The 20,864-nt window shown below is 39.7% G+C and overlaps 1 protein-coding gene across 2 annotated transcripts in view; it reads left to right on the top strand.

The window, feature by feature from the left end:
• LOC141144559 (serine/threonine-protein kinase ULK4-like) overlaps window positions 1–17,959 on the top strand; it is a 61,294-nt gene extending 43,335 nt beyond the window's left edge. For both annotated transcript variants that reach the window (XM_073630349.1, XM_073630348.1), the window contains exons 2-4: window positions 6,066–6,238; window positions 14,774–14,873; window positions 16,231–17,959. In XM_073630349.1, coding sequence (XP_073486450.1) covers window positions 6,101–6,238; window positions 14,774–14,873; window positions 16,231–16,493 — 501 coding nt within the window. In that variant the 5' untranslated portion in view covers window positions 6,066–6,100 and the 3' untranslated portion in view covers window positions 16,494–17,959. The remainder of the gene's footprint in view (window positions 1–6,065; window positions 6,239–14,773; window positions 14,874–16,230) is intronic.
• Window positions 17,960–20,864: the final 2,905 nt, after the last annotated feature.

Raw genomic sequence — 20,864 nt, 5'->3', positions numbered from 1 at the left:
GTCATGCAACACTGTACCTATATGAAATTTTTGTCCTTTTTTTCACACTAATAGAGCTTTCTTTTGTTGGTATTTAATCACCACTGGGTTCTTTATTTTTTGCGCTATAAAAGAAAAAAGACCGAAAATTCTGTAAAAAAAAAAATGCATTTTTCTTTGTTTCTTTTATAAAATTTTGCAAATTTAGTAATTTTTCTTCATATATTTTGGCCAAAATTTATACCGCTACATATCTTTGACAAAAATAACCCAAATCGGTGTATATATTTTGGCCTTTTTGAAAGTTATAGAGTCCAAAAGCTATGGTGCCAATATTTGAAAATTGATCACACCTGAAGTACTGACGGCCTATCTAATTTCTTGAGACCCTAACATGCCAGAAAAGTACAAATACCCCCCAAAATGACCCCTTTTTGGAAAGAAGACATTCCAAGGTATTTAGAATGATGAGTTTTTTGAAGTTGTCATTTTTTTTCCACAATTCTTTGCAAAATCAAGATTTTTTTTCTTTTTTTTTTTTTTTTTTTTCACAAAATTGTCATATTAGCAGGTTATTTCTCACACACAGCATATGCATACCACAAATTACACCCCAAAACACATTCTGCTATTACTCCCGAGTACGGTGATACCACATGTGTGAGACTTTTAGCCTGGGTTCACACATGTGCGGTGCGAATTGAAGCTCAGGTTTCACTGGGAAGATAAAAATCTGTTGTTCAAAGGTTTCTCTGTGTTGTAGCTGCGGATCAGTGAGCAGGGAGAGGGGGGAGGTGTAGTGAGGAGAAGGAGAAAATCCTTGTTCAGAACGCAATGCATCTGCGAATCAGATGCGTTCCCATAGGAGATAATGGGCTTGTAATTCGTACCGCAATGCCCAAAAAACGCACACGTTTTTTGTGCAATGCGCAGTGCGAATGCAACGCACATATGTGAACCAGATACATTCAAATGAATGTATTTTAAAATGTCCTGCAAATTGGATGCAGTGTAAGCCGCATCTAATTCGCATAGGTGTGAACGGGGGCTTACACAGCATGGCCACATACAGAGGCCCAACATGCATGGAACACCTTCAGGAGTTCTGGAGCACCCAGGCCAATTCTGACATTTCTCTCCTACATGTAAAAATCATCATTTATTTGCTAGAAAATTCCATAGAACCCCAAAACATTATATTTTTTTAATCAAAGACCCTAGAGAATACAATGGCAGCCGTTGCAACTTTTTATCTCGAACAGTATTTGCGCAGTTTTATGCAAAAACATTGGGCTAACTTTACTGTTTTGTTTTTTTTATGTGAAAGATGAAGTTATGCCGAGTAAATAGATACCTAACATGTCACCCTTCAAAATTGCACACGCTCGTGGAATGGCGCCAAACTTCGATACTTAAAAATCCCCATAGGCGACGCTTTAAAATATTTTACTGGCTACATGTTTTGAGTTACAGAGGAGGTCTAGGGCCAAAATTATTGCTCTTGCTCTACCGATCGCAGCGATACCTCACATGTATGCTTTGAACACCATTTTCATATGTGGGCGGGACATATGTATGCGTTTGTTTCTGCATGCGAGCACACGGGGACACAGGAAAACATTTTTTTTTTTTTTTTTTATTGTTCATTTTAATTTATTTATTTTAGTTTAACGCTTTTTTCCAAAAAATACATTTTTTAATCACTTTTATTCCTATTATAAGGAATGTAAACATCCCTTATAATAGGAATATGGCATGACAGGTCCTCTTTACAGTGAGACAATATGACCCCACATCTCACCTCTAGGCTGGGAAGCCTGAAATAAAAAAAAAAAAAAAAAACAATCCTGGCTTCGATCGTAGCGGTGAGTCGGTAGAAGCACCTGAGGGGGGGGACGTCCCCTCTTGCCTCCCGTAAGAACGATCAAGCAGTGTAACAGCCGCTATGATCATTCTTATGGTGTAGGGAATCGCCGGCTGAAAAAGCTGATATCTGAATGATGCCTGCAGCTGCACCCATCATTCAGATATCCCCGCACAAAGTCAAGGACGTCGTATGGCGGGTGAAAAGTGGTTAAAACACATTTTTTTTTTAACACAAAGTTGTCCATTTATACAATATTTCTAACACATAGCATGTACATACCAAAAATGACACCTGAAAATAGATTCTCCTACTTCTCCTGAGTACGGCGATATCACATGTGTGAGACTTCCACAGTCTGGCCACATACAGAGGCCGAGTATGGCCGAGCATGGCAAAGTATGGCTGGGTATCACCGAGTATTGCAGAGTATAACTGGGTATTTCATGGTATTGCGGGGCATTGCAGAGTATTGCACAGGGCATTGCAGAGTATTGCTGAGGGATGGAATGCATGAAGGTAAATAATCTTCAGCCTTTACAGCCACTTTAAGGGCTTGTTTACACTTGCTTGAAAACATGGCTTTGGACATGCTTTTTTAACCACTTCCCTCCCAGCCTATATTAAAATATATATATATATATATATATATATATATATATATATATATATATATATATATATAAACAAATATTTGAATACATACAGTATATCGAATGAATTGTATAGTTAAACACTTATAAGACATTTAACACATAGAGTGGAGTGAATTAGAGAGTTCATTTTGTAAGTTTAAGATGTAAATATATTATTGTGCTTCAGATGGAGAAGTCTTATCAAGACACAAAGAGTTTGATTTAGGCCTGGTTCACACCTATGCAGGTTGCAGTTTGCATATTCCAGGTGCATTTTGCATTTTTCAATACATGTTTTTGATCCATTGAAGTCTATGGAACCAAAAACCAAACAAAATCCCTGGCCCTTTCCATAAAATGCACAGATGTGAACTACATCCATAGGAAACCATGTTAAATGTACTGTAGTGTGTTTCTGCAAAACTGAAAATGCACTAAAAAAATACATAGGTGTGAACCAGGCCTTAATGATGAACACGCTGCGTGTTATACTATCTGTAGAGAAGGATTTTATTTGGGTGAAAGTATAGGCAATGACTGTTACAAATAATTTTTAATAAACATATAAGAATTGTGGGAATTAATAGGTATATTTGGTTGTATGACAGGTTTCAGATTTATGGTTAGTTACAATGACGAAGATCTTGGGAACCAATCATATTGTACCTTGCCTGCTTACCTTGTAAGAAACTGTATAAATAAAGCTTGATGCTCCTATGTTTTGAACATGATCTTGTCTGTTCCCAGTGTTAACCACTTACCGACCGGCCACTGCATATATACATCATTACTTTGAAGATGGATATCTCGGTAACGGCAGCAGCTGCTGCCACAACCGAGGTATCCATCTTTAGGGCAGGTGGTTCTTTATACGAGATCACCGTTATCCGCGGCGGGAGAGGTGCCACCCCCCTCCTGCCGCTCTCCCGCGCCCTCCGCCGCTTACCGGTGCCGTCGGTAGCGGCGGAGGCGATCGGGTCCTTTCACTTCTTAGGTATGGAGACTAAGATGGCCCCCACCCGTCTCCCTACCATAGGAGGGCGGAAGCGACGTCATAACGTCAGCTCTGCCCATTTGTTAAAGGCACATTTTATTTTTATTTTTTTTGTCATTTTTTCAAACTTTTTTTTTTTTTTCATTAAAGTCCAAATATGAGATCTGAGGACTTTTTGACCCCAGATCTCATATTTAAGAGGACCTGTCATGCTTTTTTCTATTACAATGGATGTTTACATTCCTTGTAATAGGAATAAAAGTGATCCAATTTTTTTTTTTTTTAAACAGTGAAAAAATAAATAAAATAAAGTAAAATAAATAAGAAAAAAAAACATTTTTTTAAAGCGCCCTGTCCCGACGAGCTCGTGCGCAGAAGCAAATGCATACGTGAGTAGCGCCCGCATATGAAAACGGTGGTCAAACCACACATGTAAGGTGTCGCTGCGACCAGTAGAGCAAGAGCAATAATTCTAGCCCTAGACCTCCTCTGTAACGTAAAACATGCAACCTGTAGAAATTTTTAAACGTCGCCTATGGAGATTTTTAAGGGTAAAAGTTTGACGCCATTCCAGGAGCGGGCGCAATTTTGAAGCGTGACATGTTGGGTATCAATTTACTTGGTGTAGCATCATATTTTACAATATAAAAAAAAAATGGGCTAACTTTACTGTTGTCTTATTTTTTTATTAAAAAAAGTCAATTTTTTCCCAAAAAAAAATGCGCTTATAAGACCGCTGCGCAAATACGGTGCAAAAAAAAGTATTGCAATGACTGCCATTTTATTCTCTAGGGTGTTAGAAAAAAAGCAATATATAATGTTTGGGGGTTCTAAGTAATTTTCTAGAAAAAAAAACTGTTTTTAACATGTAAACATCTAAAATCCAAAACGAGGCTAGTCTTTAAAATGGATGTAAACCCCCAATTTTTTTTTTTAATGTGTGTCATAATGTAGAGTATAAGATTTCCTATCATTTGAGCCCAGTCTTGCCACACAGAGTTAATCCATCTCTGAACAATCCTCTTTTTATTGTTCAGTGAGATTAATCTTGACAAAGAGAGAGAAACTTTGTCAAATCCTCCCCCTTGCTGTGAGTGACAGGTGATTTACATCTCCTGCACTAGCCTAAGAGACATGCATTCCTTTTTAATTCCCTCCCCCACTCCTTTCTTCTGCTGCTCTGCCAGGATTGGATGTTCCACACCTCAGCATAATCTCAGCCCTGGCTGCAGACACTCCACTGGTCTGATGGGGGGGGGTTTGCTGCTGGACACAGCTATATTACACATATAGCTCGCAACGCCGACCTGGCCAGGGGAGTGTAGCGGTGGGCGGAGGAGTCCTCTGATGTCACAACTCACCGAGTGCCGGGAATGAGAAACGCCCACCAATTCGGCGATATTGCAGGGCAAATTACAGCTGAGGGGGTGAGTAATAAAACAAACGGATACAAGCAGGAGGCATGTATATCATTATAGATATTACCTATGTTAATATCTTGCAAATGATGGTAGTGGGTTTACATCCACTCTAAGTGGTTAAACCTACATCATTGAAGGTCCTGCCTGGTTCAATACGTCATTTTTCTACTTCAGTACCGAGCAGTCACTAGTGTTGCTATGGGTTGCATAGAGTTTCAACAATTAGATAAAAGGATTATTTTCTCATATCTCAATTCTCACAAACACCAGAAAAGTAAACATTTTTATTTTTAGGGATGTCATCATTTTAAGAATTTCTCGCAGTGACTTGCATATAACCAGGTGCGCTTTCCTTCCAACTTGATGGAGGTGGCTGTTGTCAACAGCACCCAGTTCCAGCGGCTTTCAGATGTCTTCTTTGTTCAACACCCAATGGCTTGGCTGGATTCTGTGAACATCTGAAACAGAATCTGGGTCGGGATAGAGTTCAGGACACATGTATGCACCTTTATGAACATTGTACAAAATGCGTTCTCACAGGCTCCATTCACACTCGTACGACTCCAAAGACGTGCGATTTTTGGATGCATGCATCTTACATGTGACTTGTCCGTTTGCAAAGTCAGACCCGCTGTTGCATGTAAAACATTCAGGAACGACATTCATGCAACTTTTGAGGGTTAACATTGAAGCCTATGGCCCTCAAGTTGCATGAAAGTCAGACCAAAGTAGTGCAGGAACTACTTTGAAGTCGCTGTGACTTTAAGTCGCACATATATAAATGGTTATAATTGGAAAACATGGAGTACGACTTGTCATGCAACTTTTATCTCCAAAGTAGCATGACGTTGCACAAGTGTGAATGGAGCCTTAGTGGCAGTTCACAACGATGTAATGCCGGATTCACAGCAGTTCCTGTGCATTTTCTACACCGCACTGTGTGATGCGGTGCAATTCCTGTCTGAATCACATGCGGTTTCCCGCACTGCAATAGTGTGAATCGGGACTTAAGGTCCATGTCACATAAATTGCCTTATACTTGCGCTTATACTAGTGCCTTATTACATGCTGGGATGTATATCCTTCTATTACATGCAGTGCCTCATACCTCTCTGTATTACCTGCAAACGTTCAGTTTTACCTGAAAATTTTTTTGTCTTAACATTTTTCAGGTTTTATTTTCTTTACCTTGAAAAAGTTTGTAAGGATGGAGAATTACATCTTATATGAAGAAGTTGGAAAGGGAAGCAAGTCTTTAGTGTACAAAGGGAGAAGAAAGGGCACCATCAATTTTGTTGCTATACTCTGCATAGACAAGAGTAAAAGAGCAGAAATTACAAACTGGGTAAGTGCGTGTCTCATGTTTAAAGTGTAAGTGCACTTTTTAGAAAAAAATTATGAACGCACATTTTTTTTGTTTTTTCAGGTAAAAAAAAAATGTGCATTTGTTACTTTTTTTGAGCCTGTAAAGCATTGCACTAGCTGTCAGAAGATCACTGGTGCCATGTAGGTCTCCAACAGATCTGCCAGTGTATCTGTGTGCTCATACATCCCGAACAGGCAAGCAGATAAAATCTGACAGGAAGAGAGCATGAACTACATAAAAAAAAAAATAAAAAAGTTTTTCCTTTTAGTTATACTTTGATGCACTGTTGGAGATACCATACTGACAACTTTATATGCAATTCTTCCATTTGACTTTACAGTATGAATCTGCGGGGAATAAAGAGACAGTATGAGCTATACAGACGTTTGTGAATCTTCTTAGAGTGGTTCTAAGGTCTCAGATTATTTTAATTTAACCACTTGCTCTCTGGAAGATTTTACCCCCTTCATGACCAAGTAATTTTTTGCTATTCGGCACTCCGTTTACTTTAACTGGTGATTGCAATGCTGTATCCAAGTGAAAATTTTGTATCATTTTTTTCCACAAATAGAGATTTCTTTTGGTGGTATTTGATCACCTCTGGGTTTTTTATTGGTTTGTGATTATAAGCAAAAAAGACAGATAATTTTGAAAAAGAAAACCAGTATTTTTTACTTTCTGCTATAAAACATATCCAATATTTAAAAAAAAAAAAAAATGGCCAAAATATATTTGGTATGTCTTTGGTAAAAAAAAAAAAAAATCTCAATAAGTTTTTATTAATTGGTTTGTGTGTCTACAAACTATGGTATATATTACTGGAATTTTTATTATTATTATTTTTTATGCTACTAATGGCTGTGATCAGCGACTTATAACAGGAATACTATAGACAATCTGGCACTAACTTAAGCTGGGCGGGGGGGAACTGACTAACTGCCACTGACATCACCAGTGACATTAATACAGTTATCAGTGCTAATAAAATTCACTGTCACTGTAATAATGACACTGGGTAGGAAGGAATTAACATGTGTAATGTGTGCTGCTTTTAATACAGATCTTGTTGTTTTTATTTCCTGCTTATCAGGGAATGAAAATACAGCAAGATCCCCTGTTCATGAACACAGCTCTGTATTGTTTACAATGACTGCATAGAAAAAAATTAAATCTGTATATTTATATCTTCTGTGCCTCCCTAAACATTGGCCCACGTGTATCCTATAATAAATTGTCCCTGTGTATATCCACTTTCTAGTTATTTATCCTGCTTACAAATATAAAGGGGGGTAACTTTGTACTGAATGACTCCATTTTTTATTTCATAGAACCAAGTAAATTACACCCATGGAAGATGACATTTTAATTACGGACACGTCACACTTGTTAGATTTTATTATTTAGGAATAGCTAGAATGCATATGAACCTTGGATGTCTGCAGACTTATCCTGAAAAGTTTGACCAATTTCGTTGATAATTCGTTTAAACATATCCCAACTATTCAGGATAAAGTCATGCATTTACAGTATCTTGGGTTTCTTAAACAGCACGCGTGTTTCTAAAACACATTGGGGTTGATTTACTAAAACTGTAGAGTGTAAAATCTGGTGCAGCTGTGCATGGTATAGCCAATCAGCTTCTAACTTCAGCTTTGACAAAAAAAAAATCTGGAAGCTGATTGGTTTCTGTGCAGATCTGCACCAGATTTTACACTCCTCAGTTTTAGTAAACAACCTCAATAACTGCTTTATTACATCTACCATGGGTGCTCAACCTGTAGCCCTCCAGCTGTTGCAAAACTACAAGTCCCATCATGCCTCTGCATTTGGGAGTCATGCTTGTAACTGTCAGCCTTGCAATGCCTCATGGGACTTGTAGTTCCGCAACAGCTGGAGGGCCGCAGGTTGAGCAGGGGATCTCCAAGTTATGGCCCTCCAGTTGTTCGGAACTACGTGCTGACGTCACCACGCTGTCTCACTAGGAGGATGGGATTTGTTTTGCAGCCGGCCGGCTCTGTTAACTAAGTGCGTTTTTACTTCGTTTTAATGTAAGTCCAATACTGTTTTTTATTAAACCTGTTGAAGCAATATTGCATTATGGTTGGTCTTTTCTCTTATACCCCGCTGAGATACTGAGGTCTATCGGAGTTCCACGGCATCAGGGTGTTTGGAGTATATAGGCACCAATCTTATCCAACTTGTCCAGACGATCTTTCCACACAAGCAAAGGCATTGGCTGGGCTTTAGCCGCCTGTTTGGTTTTGCTTGCCATCTGGTAAGCAAGTTTTTCATAAGGTGGTGGCACTTATTCGTGGTTTGGACTCACTTGGGTGTTTGTCTGGATCCATTTGAACTGTTACTCATTTAATAATTTATTTGATACCTACAAGCTATTGTTGGATTGAACCTTCACACAGTGCAGCTTCTCTTCTCCATTCTGGCTTTGAAAAATGCCTCTCCCCACAGCATATACTTACCTTTCCTTTGCTCCTCTGCACTTCTGTTCCAAACTGGAGACCCAAGGGAAAACCTGTTAGCACGTGACCTACTCCATGCATCAGTCCACGGCTCAATGTAAGCTACCACTTCAGGACCTTCCAGCTTACACTGGACTTTATGTTGATGGGGAAGAGTAGATTAAAGGGAACCTTGTTTTTTTCCCTTTGTGGGCAAACCACAGGTTCTCTTTAACCATCTACCAAAAATTAGGATGACAGTCATCTGGTATTAAACAAAGCATATCTGGTTTAGTAGTGCTTGTGGGGGACCTAAAGACCTTACTAAGGGATGATACCCTTAAAAAGGAGCTATCCATATATAAGCAACTGTTGATACTGCCAGGCTTCTTCTACCCTGTCATAATGCTTGGTTGGCTAATTTCCCTAGCATGGATGAGGATGACTGGGACTATATTTAGGACTCCTCGTTCACTAGACTGGTGTCTGCGAGAGACCAACTAATCCAATCTATATTTTTGCACTAAATTTATTTAACTCCTGCTAGATTGGTTAAAATATTTCCTTCTCAGTCACCTAGTTGTTGGCGATGTTATTCCTACCATTCAGATTTCATCCATGTATTTTGGAATTGTACGGAAATACAACAATTCTGTTTCAATGTAGTGCAATGTGTGAATTCTGTCACAACATTAAATATAATCTCTACTGTGGAGATTTGCTTGCTGGGATTGGATGACCCCTTACCTCCCAAAGAGAGCCCCCACAAACTCTCCTAACCTTGTTTTTCTATTACAGTGCCTTGAAAAAGTATTCACACCCCTTGAAATTTTCCACACTGAAAACCATTTATCATTTTCCTTAAAGTTCACAATTATGTGTCACTTTGTGTTGGTCTATCACATAAAATCCCAATAAATACATTTAAGTTTTTGGTTGCAACATGACAAAATGTCGAAATGTCAAGGGGTATGAATACTACAAAATGTGGAAATTTCAAGGGATATAAATACTTTTTCAAGGCACTGTATGCCAGAAAAAGCATTAGGGCTCTTTCACACGGGGCATATCAGTCATGATCCGCCCCGTGAACACCCGCTTGCTCAGCGGGGATCGCTCCGCCGATCCCCGCTAAGCAGAAAGATGACAGGTCCATCGCTGCATGCTGTGCAGCGGCGGACCTGTCAGAGCGCCGCTCTCCCCTATGGAGGGATCGGATGATGACGGACCATAGTGTCCGTCGTCACCCGATCCAAAAACGGATGGAAAAGTAGGTTTTTCCTCCGTTACACTTTTCGGATCGGAGCAGGACGGATGTCAGCGGACATGTCACCGCTGACATCCGACGCTCCATAGGGATGAATGTATGTCCGTTTTTCATCCGAAAACGGAAGGATGAAAAACGGACATACGGATCGTCCGTGTGAAAGAGCCCTTATTCTTTCTTGGAAAAAAATCTAATGCTCCAACCATCACGGCCTGGAAGGCTCTAATAAACAAAGCCCTACATCTTTATAAGGCTACATATGCCAGTAGAGGGGTACCGGCAAAATATGACAAAGTGTCGGGAGGTGTGATGCATCTGCTGCATCGGAGTGAGCACTGTCTCTCTTTGAATATGCGGTTCAGTTGTTTATCAATACCATAAAACTGCATGTAGTGCTTCAGGTTTATAATTTGATTGAGGATGGGCATCAGTCAGTATTACATGTGGGATTTATCTGTGAAGAGTTGATTGTATATCTGAATGCCATAGTCAGTTGCATATAATACTATTATAGTGAGGGGAAAACCCCCTGCTGATTTTGTACGTTTGCCCACTGACAAAGAAAAAATCAGTTTATAATTTTAATGGTAGGTTTGTTTTAACAGTGAGAGACAGAATAACAACAAAAATATCCAGAAAAACGCATTTCAAAAAAGTTATCAATTTATTTGCATTTTAATGAGTGAACCAAGTATTTGACCCCTTCGCAAAACATGACTTAGTACTTGTGGCAAAACCCTTGTTTCTTGTAGTTGGCCACCAGTTTTGCTCACATCTCAGGAGCGATTTTGTCCCGCTCTTCTTTGCAGATCCTCTCCAAGTCATTAAGGTTTTGAGGCTGACGTTTGATAACTCAAACCTTCAGCTCCCTCCACAATTTTTCTATGGGATTAAGGTCTGGATACTAGCTAGGCCACTTCAGGACCTTAAAGCGGTTGTATACCTTTTTTTTTAAACTTTTACCTACAGGTAAGCCTATAATAAGGCTTACCTGTAGGTAAAAAAAATATCTTCTAAACCTGTACGGTTTAGGAGATATTCCCCTCCCAATGAGCCGCTGACTGCAGCAGCACATGCGCACAGGGGATTCTCGGCTGACAGCCCGGCAAACTCCGAAACTTGCCGGACAGAAGTCTCCCGCGCGCAGGCGCGGGAGTGACGACATCGCGGCTCCGGCCACTTACAGCGCCGGAGCCGCGATACCCGGAGACACGCCGAGGGGAAATGTCAGCTCCCTCGGCGTGGACAGGGTGAGATGCCGGCACCTCGTTCTAAGGTAAGTATCTCATAATGAGCTTGTATGCGGTGCATACTAGCTCATTATGCCTTTTCCCTTACAGGTGTAGAGAAAAAAAAAAGAAAACAGTGGGTTTACTACCACTTTAATGTGCTTCTTGAGCCACTCCTTTGTTGCCATGTGTTTTGGGTCATTGTCATGCTGGAAGACCCATCCACTACCCATTTTTAATGCCCTGGCTGAGGGGGTGGAGGTTTTCACCCAAGATTTGACGGTACATGGCCTGTCCATCGTCCCTTTGATGCGGTGAAGTTGTCCTGTCCCCTTAGCAGAGAAGCATCCCCAAAGCATAATGTTTCCACCTCCATGTTTGACGGTGGGGATGGTGTTTTTGGGGTTTTGATTTCATCTGACAACAACACATTCACCCAGTTCTCCTCTGAATCATTCAGATGTTCATTAGCAAACTTCAGACAGGCCTGTACATGTGCTTTCTTAAACAGGGGGACCTTGCGAACTTTCAGTCCTTTACGGCGTAGTGTGTTACCAATTGTTTTCTTGGTGACTATGGTCCCAGCTGCCTTAAGATCAGTGACAAGATTCTCCCCATGTAGTTCTGGGCGGATTCCTCACTGTTATCATGATCATTGAAACTCCACGAGGTGTGATCTTGCATGTAGCCCCAGACCGACAGAGATTGACAGTTATTTTGTGTTTCTTCCGTTTGCGAAAAATTACACCAACTGTTGTCACCCTCTCACCAAACTGCTTGGCGATGGTCTTGTAGCCCATTCCAGCCTTGTGTAGGTCTGCAATTTTGTCCCTGACTTCCTTGGACAGCTCTTTGGTCTTGGTCATGGTGGAGAGAATGGAATCTGATTGATTGCTTTTGTGGACAGGTATCTTTTATACAAGTAACAAGCTGAGATTATGAGCACTCCCTTTTAAGAGATTGCTCTTAATCTCAGTTTATTACCTGTATAGAAGACACCTGGGAGCCAGTAATCTTGCTGATTGATAGGGAATCAAATACTTATTTCACTCATTAAAATGCAAATCAATGTATAACTTTTTTTTTAAATGCTTTTTTCTGGATTTTTTTGTTGTTATTCTGTCTCTCACTGTTAAAATAAACCTACCATTAAAATTATAGACTGATCATTTCTTTGTCAGTGGGCAAATGTACAAAATCAGCAGGGGATGAAATACTTTTTTTGCTCACTGTATGAAAAGAAAAAAATTCTTTATGTGGAAATGTAGTTGGCTTTTCTCCTGAGAGAGCCCTCTACTGTTAGTCAGGGCCATGCTAGCCACGTGTGCTGTTGTATGACTCTCTATGGTTTTTCTTACTTTTTTATTTATTGTTGCCACTTTACAAGTGTCATGATTGTACTATGTTTAAAACGTCAACAAAAAAGAATAAAAAAAACAAAACAAAAAAAAAAACAAGGCATATTAGGATCCCTTTGGCTGTCGAAGGTCACATCTGAAGGTAGCTGAGGATCTCTTTTTTTCTGCAGCTTCATTTCTATTTGCATTTGTTGATGAATTGACCCCTATTTATACTCTACTCAATGCATTCACTTTTTTTTAAATTATTATTTTCTGCTGCTGACAATGAATTGCCCTATTGTAGAAAGCAGCATTATAATATTATTAATATTTAATTTTATCTCTAGAGTGCACTTATCCCTTAAGAGGAGAAAATACATCTTCTGTCAGTCATTTTTTAATTGTTTTCAATCCATTGTGTAATTGAATATTTTAAAAACTCCACAAAAGCCAAACAATTTATTTTAGATAGATACTTGGTGATTTTTTTTATATTTTGTGGGCATTTCGACAGGAAACTGTCTTCATCCTTGTTCAATTGCCAGCACCTTTGTTTAGGTTATTATTCTGTTTGCCAGACCTTTTATTTATCTTACAATACAAAAAAAATGGAGAATGAGTATTGATACTTCTGTTGCAGCAGGAAAAATATGAAATATTCCATGGCAGAGCAGAGTTTAGAACAACCATAGAAGATCTCACTGTGTGACTCCAAACGATGGGGCAGTCACACAGCAAGTGCAGGGAAGAAGTACAGGGGATCTCTATCCTTGAAAATGTCCTCAATCATTTCTGTGCAGCGCTGGAGCAACCTAGATAGAAATAAATGGTTTATAGTTGTATTTATTATTTTTTTCACATTTATACATTTTATACTTTTTATATAATTTTTAGAGCTCATATAAAATAGTTTTATAAATGAAATGTAACAGAGTGTACCAATGACATAGAGTTCATGTTATGTGATTGATTTTTTTATAGGCAAGTAAGCTATTGACTTTGCAAAGAAACTTTTCAAGGGAGCGTAAGGAATGTACTGACATTTCAATTTGCAAAGAACCAATTCTGTACAAGGAAGATTGGGAAAAAAAACAAAAACCTGTATTTTTGCTTGCACATGATTGGATGATGGAAGTCAGCAGAGCTTTACCTCATTCACTAAGCTCTCAGGCAGTTCCTTTGCAAAGTGAACAGCTTTTACTGTCGTAAATCAACTCCTGCAAGTTTTCTAAATGAACAGAAGCTGCTTGCCTTCAGGCTCTTTCTGTCTTAAAACTCAGTATGATTCTGTCTTACAAGGCAGAAGTGGGCAGGGGGCGGTGTGTTACTGCTCTGACTCTTTCAGTTTATGTTAATTAGAGCTTGAGAATAGAGATCTGCAAGGAACAGGGGGTGTGTGCATGTGAATATTCAGCTTAAGCAACTGAGGTCCGCAAACACCCTGTTTACAGACCTCAGTTACTTAAGCTGAATTTACCCATTTAGCAGTATCCACCAACACATTCAATTCCCAGCTATTTTCATTTCAAGTCTGCTGGGGGTGCCAGCTGTATTATGTTCAATTTCAAAGAAAGGTGTTAGAATATTTGATCCTGTATCGTGCAAGAGGTTTTTGAATCTCCCACTGAATCGTCATTTATGGGAACGTATATAAGATATGTATATAATTTTTTTTTTGTTTCTTTACTATAGGTACCGTAGGACTAAAAACGTAATACAATTATGAAAATCACGCTAAATGTGAAATGTTGTCACGTTTACTCGTCTGCTCTTAGTTACCCTTTCTTAAATAAAGGGTTTATTTCAACAAAGAGTATACAAGTAAATGTGACAACATTTCATGTTTAGCTTTATTTTCATAATTGTTTTACGTTTTTAGTCCTACGGTACCTATAGTAAAGAAACAAAAAAATGATATACAAATCTTATATATACGTTCCCGTTAGTGCTTATTCAATGGTAGATTGAAAAAAAACTACAATGCTGGATCAAATATTCTAACACCTTTCTTCCAAATTGAACATAATACAGTTGGCACCCCTAGCACACATAAATATGAAAATTGCTGGGAATTGAATGTGTCGTTGGACACTGCTAAATGAGTAAATTGAAATATGATTGCAGTTTTAAATGAAGGAGGTTGTGTGTTCTGCAATGTGTTTCTCTTGACTTACCATTAAGAGGAAATATCTTATGTAAATTCAATATACATTTTTGTCCAGGTCCGTTTAACTCACCATGTTAAGCACAGAAATTTAGTGACGTTTTATGAATGGTATGAGACGAGTAACCATCTGTGGCTTGTCGTTGAGTTATGCACAGGTAAGATCTTTTACCCTATAATCTTAAACAGGGGTAAATATCCCATGGCTTTGTCTGTTTGGGCTTGTTGTTTTACAGTGGCTGAATGGCCATGGATTACTTCCCTTCATCCATGTCCATTAACAGACCATAAACAAGATCAATTATTTGTAAGTACTTGAGTTCTACAGTAGGCCCTGTTTTGCTTTGTTAAGTAAATTTGCTTTCCTCAAATCCCCTTTGTCTGAAATAATGCAGCTCCCGGAATGATCTTGTTTGAGTTCAGTGGGTAGCATTTACTTCATATGAACTTAATAAAAAAAAACGTAGTCCAGCTGACAGTTTGACGCTGATATAGCAAATATGTAGCATCAATTTGACTTAGATGTTTTTCTCTGAGCTGATAATTAAACACATTGTAAATAGATGTCAAGTCATTTACTGCGTGACTTTTGCATGAGTATTTTACCACTAATACCACCCTAACCTTTAAATTTAATCTTAGATTTGAGTTTGGCTCAGGTTAAGGGAAGTGATTGGTGAATGTCCTTGTTCATTTGCAGGATATTTGGTGAATTTATCATAATATTCGTTAATTGTGAAGGTTAATGCAAACCCTTCATAAGTCAAGATGAATATCTAAAATCAATTCTGGCCATTTTTAAAGCTAATAGGCAAGGGATTATCAAACAAAGGGCATGGAAAACTGGGCACTGCCATAGACCTGTATCATTGCAAAAGATTTTTTAGCGGAGCTGGTTTTAAAGTGAAACTTTTAACAATTCCATTAAATACCATGCTTGGGGAGTGCATTAAATGTGTCTGTGAACTGGTGCAATATTGAAACGTACTATAGCAAAAGTGACATTTTAAATGGGGGAAAAAAAAATAAAGCAGCTGAGGTCATGATTATTAGTATACATAGTCAGTGATGGCAGCCAGGTAAAAAACAAATGGGCATAGGTTCTCTCTCAAATGCATTTGGGTCTGGTATGGATTTTAACGGGGAAAAATTGGAGTTGACCCCCCCCGCACCCCATCTCCTGGAATAACGTCAATTTGCAGTACCAGTCTCCCTGCATTGTGTGATCTCATGCATGTGCAACCAGCCTGTCGTATTGTTGATGGGATTATTGCCAGCGGCTATAGCCACTCGCAGTAATCACTGTGTTCTCCCGGCAGGGACGACTTCCCCCACCCCTTCCCGCCAGGAGAACACAGTAGCTCCCGTGGCTGCAGGAAAGAAATTTGCTTAGCGTAATCTATGGTCGGCTTTAGTCAAGAACCTGTGAAGCAGAGATAAGAGGATATTGTATAGTTTTACAGGTGATTTTAGCTTTCACTGCTTTCTCCTATAATGGAGTTTAATGCATTACAGGAGGCTCCTTGGAGACTGTCATTGCCCAGGATGAGCACTTGCCTGAAGACACAATAAGAGAATTTGGTGTTGATATTATTTCTGGACTTCATCATATCCATGAACTTGGAATTCTTTTCTGTGATCTGACTCCCCGGAAGGTAAGACCTCAGTATAATGGATGTTTTGTTGTTGTTTTTGTGGCTTATGGACTATATTTATCCAAACAGGAGGACTGGGTACATTTCCAATTTGTACTACTCCTGATGAATACTCATTTATAAACTTTTATATTTTCTGTGTATTGTGTGAAGGGGTGTATGTACCTTCCATCCAATCTCCTCTCAGCTCTCCTCACTGAGTCCTCACTAAGTGTAACTTCAGCTCCCCTCCCCCTGCTTTCTGAAAGTTCAGACCAGCTGTATACATTTTGGAACTTTGGATAACCGTAGAGAAGAGAATACTGCAGATAAACCGGTACAACTTATGTAGGACGATTGGTTTCATCTCTTTGTATCACCTGAGTCTAGTCACTTCACTTGGTGGATGTAAGGGTTTACAAGTACATTTAATTAAAATTGTAAAGAAAAAGCTCACCCCCCACTTCACCAGGAGGGGTCGGGATTCGGTCAGGGTTCCGTGCGGGTTCAACATGGCGTGCAGTTTCGTCATCAGGATTTGCTGAGACGTGGGATGATGCTTATGTCAGCCCGCACATCATATTCTCTGAAATATGCCCAAGCACACACAGTGTTATGAGCATGTTGTCTCCCCCAATCCTCATGTACTTTGCAATGCTTCCATCAATATGACAGTGAGATCCCATGCATGCGTGGTGATCAACACTCAGTACTGGCATTATAAAGCTTGTGCGAGATCTCACCTCCATATTGTCCTGCGCATGCTCAATAGTGACAAGTCTGTGCTGCCACTACCCTGCATGTGTGTGATCTCCCTGTCATTATTCCGACATCACAATTTAGCTGCAAGGTCCAGCGCACGCAAGGTAGCGGAAGCACAGACCATTAACTACAGGGAATGTGCAGGATCTATGCAGAGGATAACTTTTTCTGATTAGTACTACCACCATTCTGATGAATGCCCACCCACCCAGCAACTTCTGCTCTTGCCAATCCTCCCTGGCCCCCTTACCACTCTGCAGCCACCCTTCTCACCCCTTAGTAGCTCCCACACTCACCACTATGCAGCCCCCACATTATAGCACCCAAAAGTTCTCCTAGTCCCATTTCAAACCCCCTACCAAACACAAGACCAGCCTGTACTGCTACTACCGCAGGATCTCTCCTTGCTATTTTGATGTCAAAAATATGACAGCTAGATCCCATATCCCGTGCATGGTAGAGGCACAAGACGCTGGTCACTAGGGTACATGTGTGGAATCTTGCTGCCACATTTCTGGCATCACAATATGATGTTAACATTGGTCTGTACTTTAAAGTAGCAGGCATGCGCAGGACCTATAAAGAGGGAAAATGTCTTCAGTTTATCACCTCTATCCCGCCCCCCTCCAATACCACTCTACCACATGATCATCCTTACCACTCTGACCCACCCTCTCACCACCCACCTGTGCTCTCACTGTTCTCTAACTTTCTCACCACTTGACAGCACCCCTACTCTTACCACTCTGGCCCGCTTTCTTAACACTTTGCCACCCCTCCATGCCATGCCTCCTTGTCTACCACCCTTTCCTCTCATCACTCTCACCCCCACCCACCCTGGGCCCCTACCTTGCAGCTCATGTTCATTTGAGTTGTTCAGAACTTTATGTTCAGGCATTTTCCAAAGTTTTTTTTTTTTCCTACAGTTTTCTCTTTTGGGCATTTCAGGGATGCTTCCCTGCAAGTTTATGTTACCTTAGGGATTGCATTATTGTGCGACATTCATACATTTTATGATAGTAATTAGGGCTTTGTGCACACAGACATATTAAAATACTTGGAAAAAAAACAGAATCGTGCTAACAAAATTTGATATCAATACTCAAAATAAATACTCAAAATAAATCTAATGCATACATCCATTGATAATGAATGCCAAGGGTGCATTTAAATAAAAACCCAAACATCTACATGTGCATATACAAAATAATAAACCGAAATACGTGCTTTGTAGATAAATCGTGGTACACAAATATAGATATGAGTCAACAGTTCATGAAAAATCCCATGAAATTTAAAAAAGCGCGATTCTGTTTTTTTTCCGATTGTTTTCCTTGTATTTATGTTTACATTAGAATTGCAGCTTTTGGGGGGCTGTGCTTCGGATATAGCCCCATTCAACATTTATCTTAGCGCAATTTTTTATCCTATTTTTCATATTAAAATACTTCAATGTACGTTGCATCTTTCCAACCTAAAAAATGCTTGTTTCTTTCTCAAACATCACGGGACACAGAGCCTCAGTAATAACTGATGGGCTATATAGGTATCACTAGGTGATTGGACACTGGCACACCCTAACCAGGAAGTTCAACCCCCTATATAATCCCTCCCCTTGCAGGGATACCTCAGTTTTTACGCCAGTGTCTTAGGTGATGGACGTGTAAAGATGTCCTGTGCTAAAGGGATTATCCTATATCCTAGACTGGGGCAAGCCAGGTGAACCGGATCCATTCCAAAGTGTCTTTTCTAGGCCGAATTGGATGGTACCCGGGCCTCGTGTCCGAAGAAACGAGGTTTTACCTGTAACGCTTCTCTTTTTAGAGAGCTGGACCCCGCATATCAGGAAATGGTTTTCTATCCTTATTTCTGGCCAGGTGCTTTACAGGCCAGAACTGTGGTGTGGTGGAGATTTGGGCCCTGAAGGTGATGGACTTTATTATTAATGTTACTTGCATTGACTTTTCAATGACTATAGTTTGAGAACCCTAGTTTGGAATTAACAAAGACATCTTGCCCTGCTGTGGAATGTTATCTGGAGTGGCTATCTGACCATTTGATAGTACAGTGTCACTTCAAAGGAGGTGTGAGGTGTGAAGGGAACAGGAATAACCTGGTCATGATATGGTAGCTGGTAAGAGAGCCCCCCACCCCCATTGACTCAATGTAGCAGTTTTGGCATATGGAAGGAAGGGGGGGGGGGAGTTTACAAGTCTATATATTGCAGCACAGATCACTGCCCATTCTCTTGTGCTGACAGTCTACTCTAGATGAAGGATGGTTACGTAAGACTTCTCTATACAATGTATCTCCATTATCTTCTGTCTCTTTTCTTTTCTGTAATCTTTTCTACTGTAGGATTTTGCCTTAATATATTATTAATCTCTAGCTAGCATGTGTATGACCATTATAGCAATATTTTGTATCATTGGTCCCTGTTTTACGGTTGTATCCTCCACTTTGTATTTGGTAATCTCTAACGTTCCTTTTCTGTATAAATAAATGTAATTGTTTATCTTTTCGCACTGTTATCGTTCGTTTTTAATTCTTATATAGGAAAAGGTTTAATCATTCCATATAAGTGAGGTAGGTATAAAAATCTCCTTATCAGATGGTGCCTCCTTGTGTGAGGAAGTTTAATGTTGGGGTGAATGCGATTTGTATGGAAGACAGAGCTGGTGTTGTGTTTACCTGTCTCCCATCTGAATACCCAGACTAAAAAAAACTTCTCAGATCTTTCCTTTTTTTTACCTTTTGTCTATGTAAATATTTTGATGAGACTGATTTTGAGTATTGTATATATATATATATATATATATATATATATATATATATATATATAATGAAATTGTAAGTGCGAATAATGAGAGGAAAAGGATATGTGCTCTCTGCCAAAAAGCAATTTCATTTGACCCTTTGAATGAGATTAGGCCAATCATTGTGATTGAAACGCACAGTGGGCATAGAGCTACGTTTCCACTAATGCAACTCTAAGTTCACATGATTGAGTGTGACTGAGGTACGACTTTAATGCGACTGTGGTGTGGCTTTGAATGCAACTTTGATCCAGAGTCGCATCAGAGTGGTGCAGGTCCCCTCTCAGAGTTGCTGCAGCATTGAGTAGCATAGATTGGAACGGGTGCTATTGAAATCAATGGGCTGCGACTTGTAATGCGACTTTGTGTCCAAAGTCGCATGGGGAAAAAAAATTGCATCAGTGGAAACGGAGACTAAATCACACTGAACGATCTTAGGTATGAATCTTTCTTCTTTACAATTACTAACTGGGGATTGTAAGCTTTGTAAGTTAACCTGGGAACGGTGGCTATAATGTAACATATACAAATCATATTGCAATTAGGGGTGCATCAGTTAACTGCCTCCTGTACTACAAGCACGCATAGGGTCCTGATTATCCAAGTTCGTGCTAATAATTCTTGATATAACAGAAGTAAAAGCCTTTCGTTAAGCATTTCTTTTAGAGTACTTCAGAAAAGTCCATGGGGGGGGGATTAAACTATTATTTAGTTTGGGAAATCTCCAGGCTAATGTTTTGAAGGACTATAGCCAGGACAGGGAATTGGTCTGGCAAGTAGTGAATAAAAAGCGGCAACATTGACAGGGGCGGGACCTGTCACCCCAATTCTTGGCCAGAGAGTAGCTACCTCTGGAGTAAAGGCAACCTGTAAAAAGGTTGGGGAATCAGTTCGAGGTCCAGTGTCCGTAAGAATGGGTAATCAAATCGCTTCAAAG

Source organism: Aquarana catesbeiana, linkage group LG05, assembly GCF_042186555.1.
Source record: "Aquarana catesbeiana isolate 2022-GZ linkage group LG05, ASM4218655v1, whole genome shotgun sequence".
Taxonomy (NCBI): Eukaryota; Metazoa; Chordata; class Amphibia; order Anura; family Ranidae; genus Aquarana; species Aquarana catesbeiana.
Note: the sequence above shows the minus strand (reverse complement) of the source record. Positions and strands in the feature narration are given on the sequence as shown.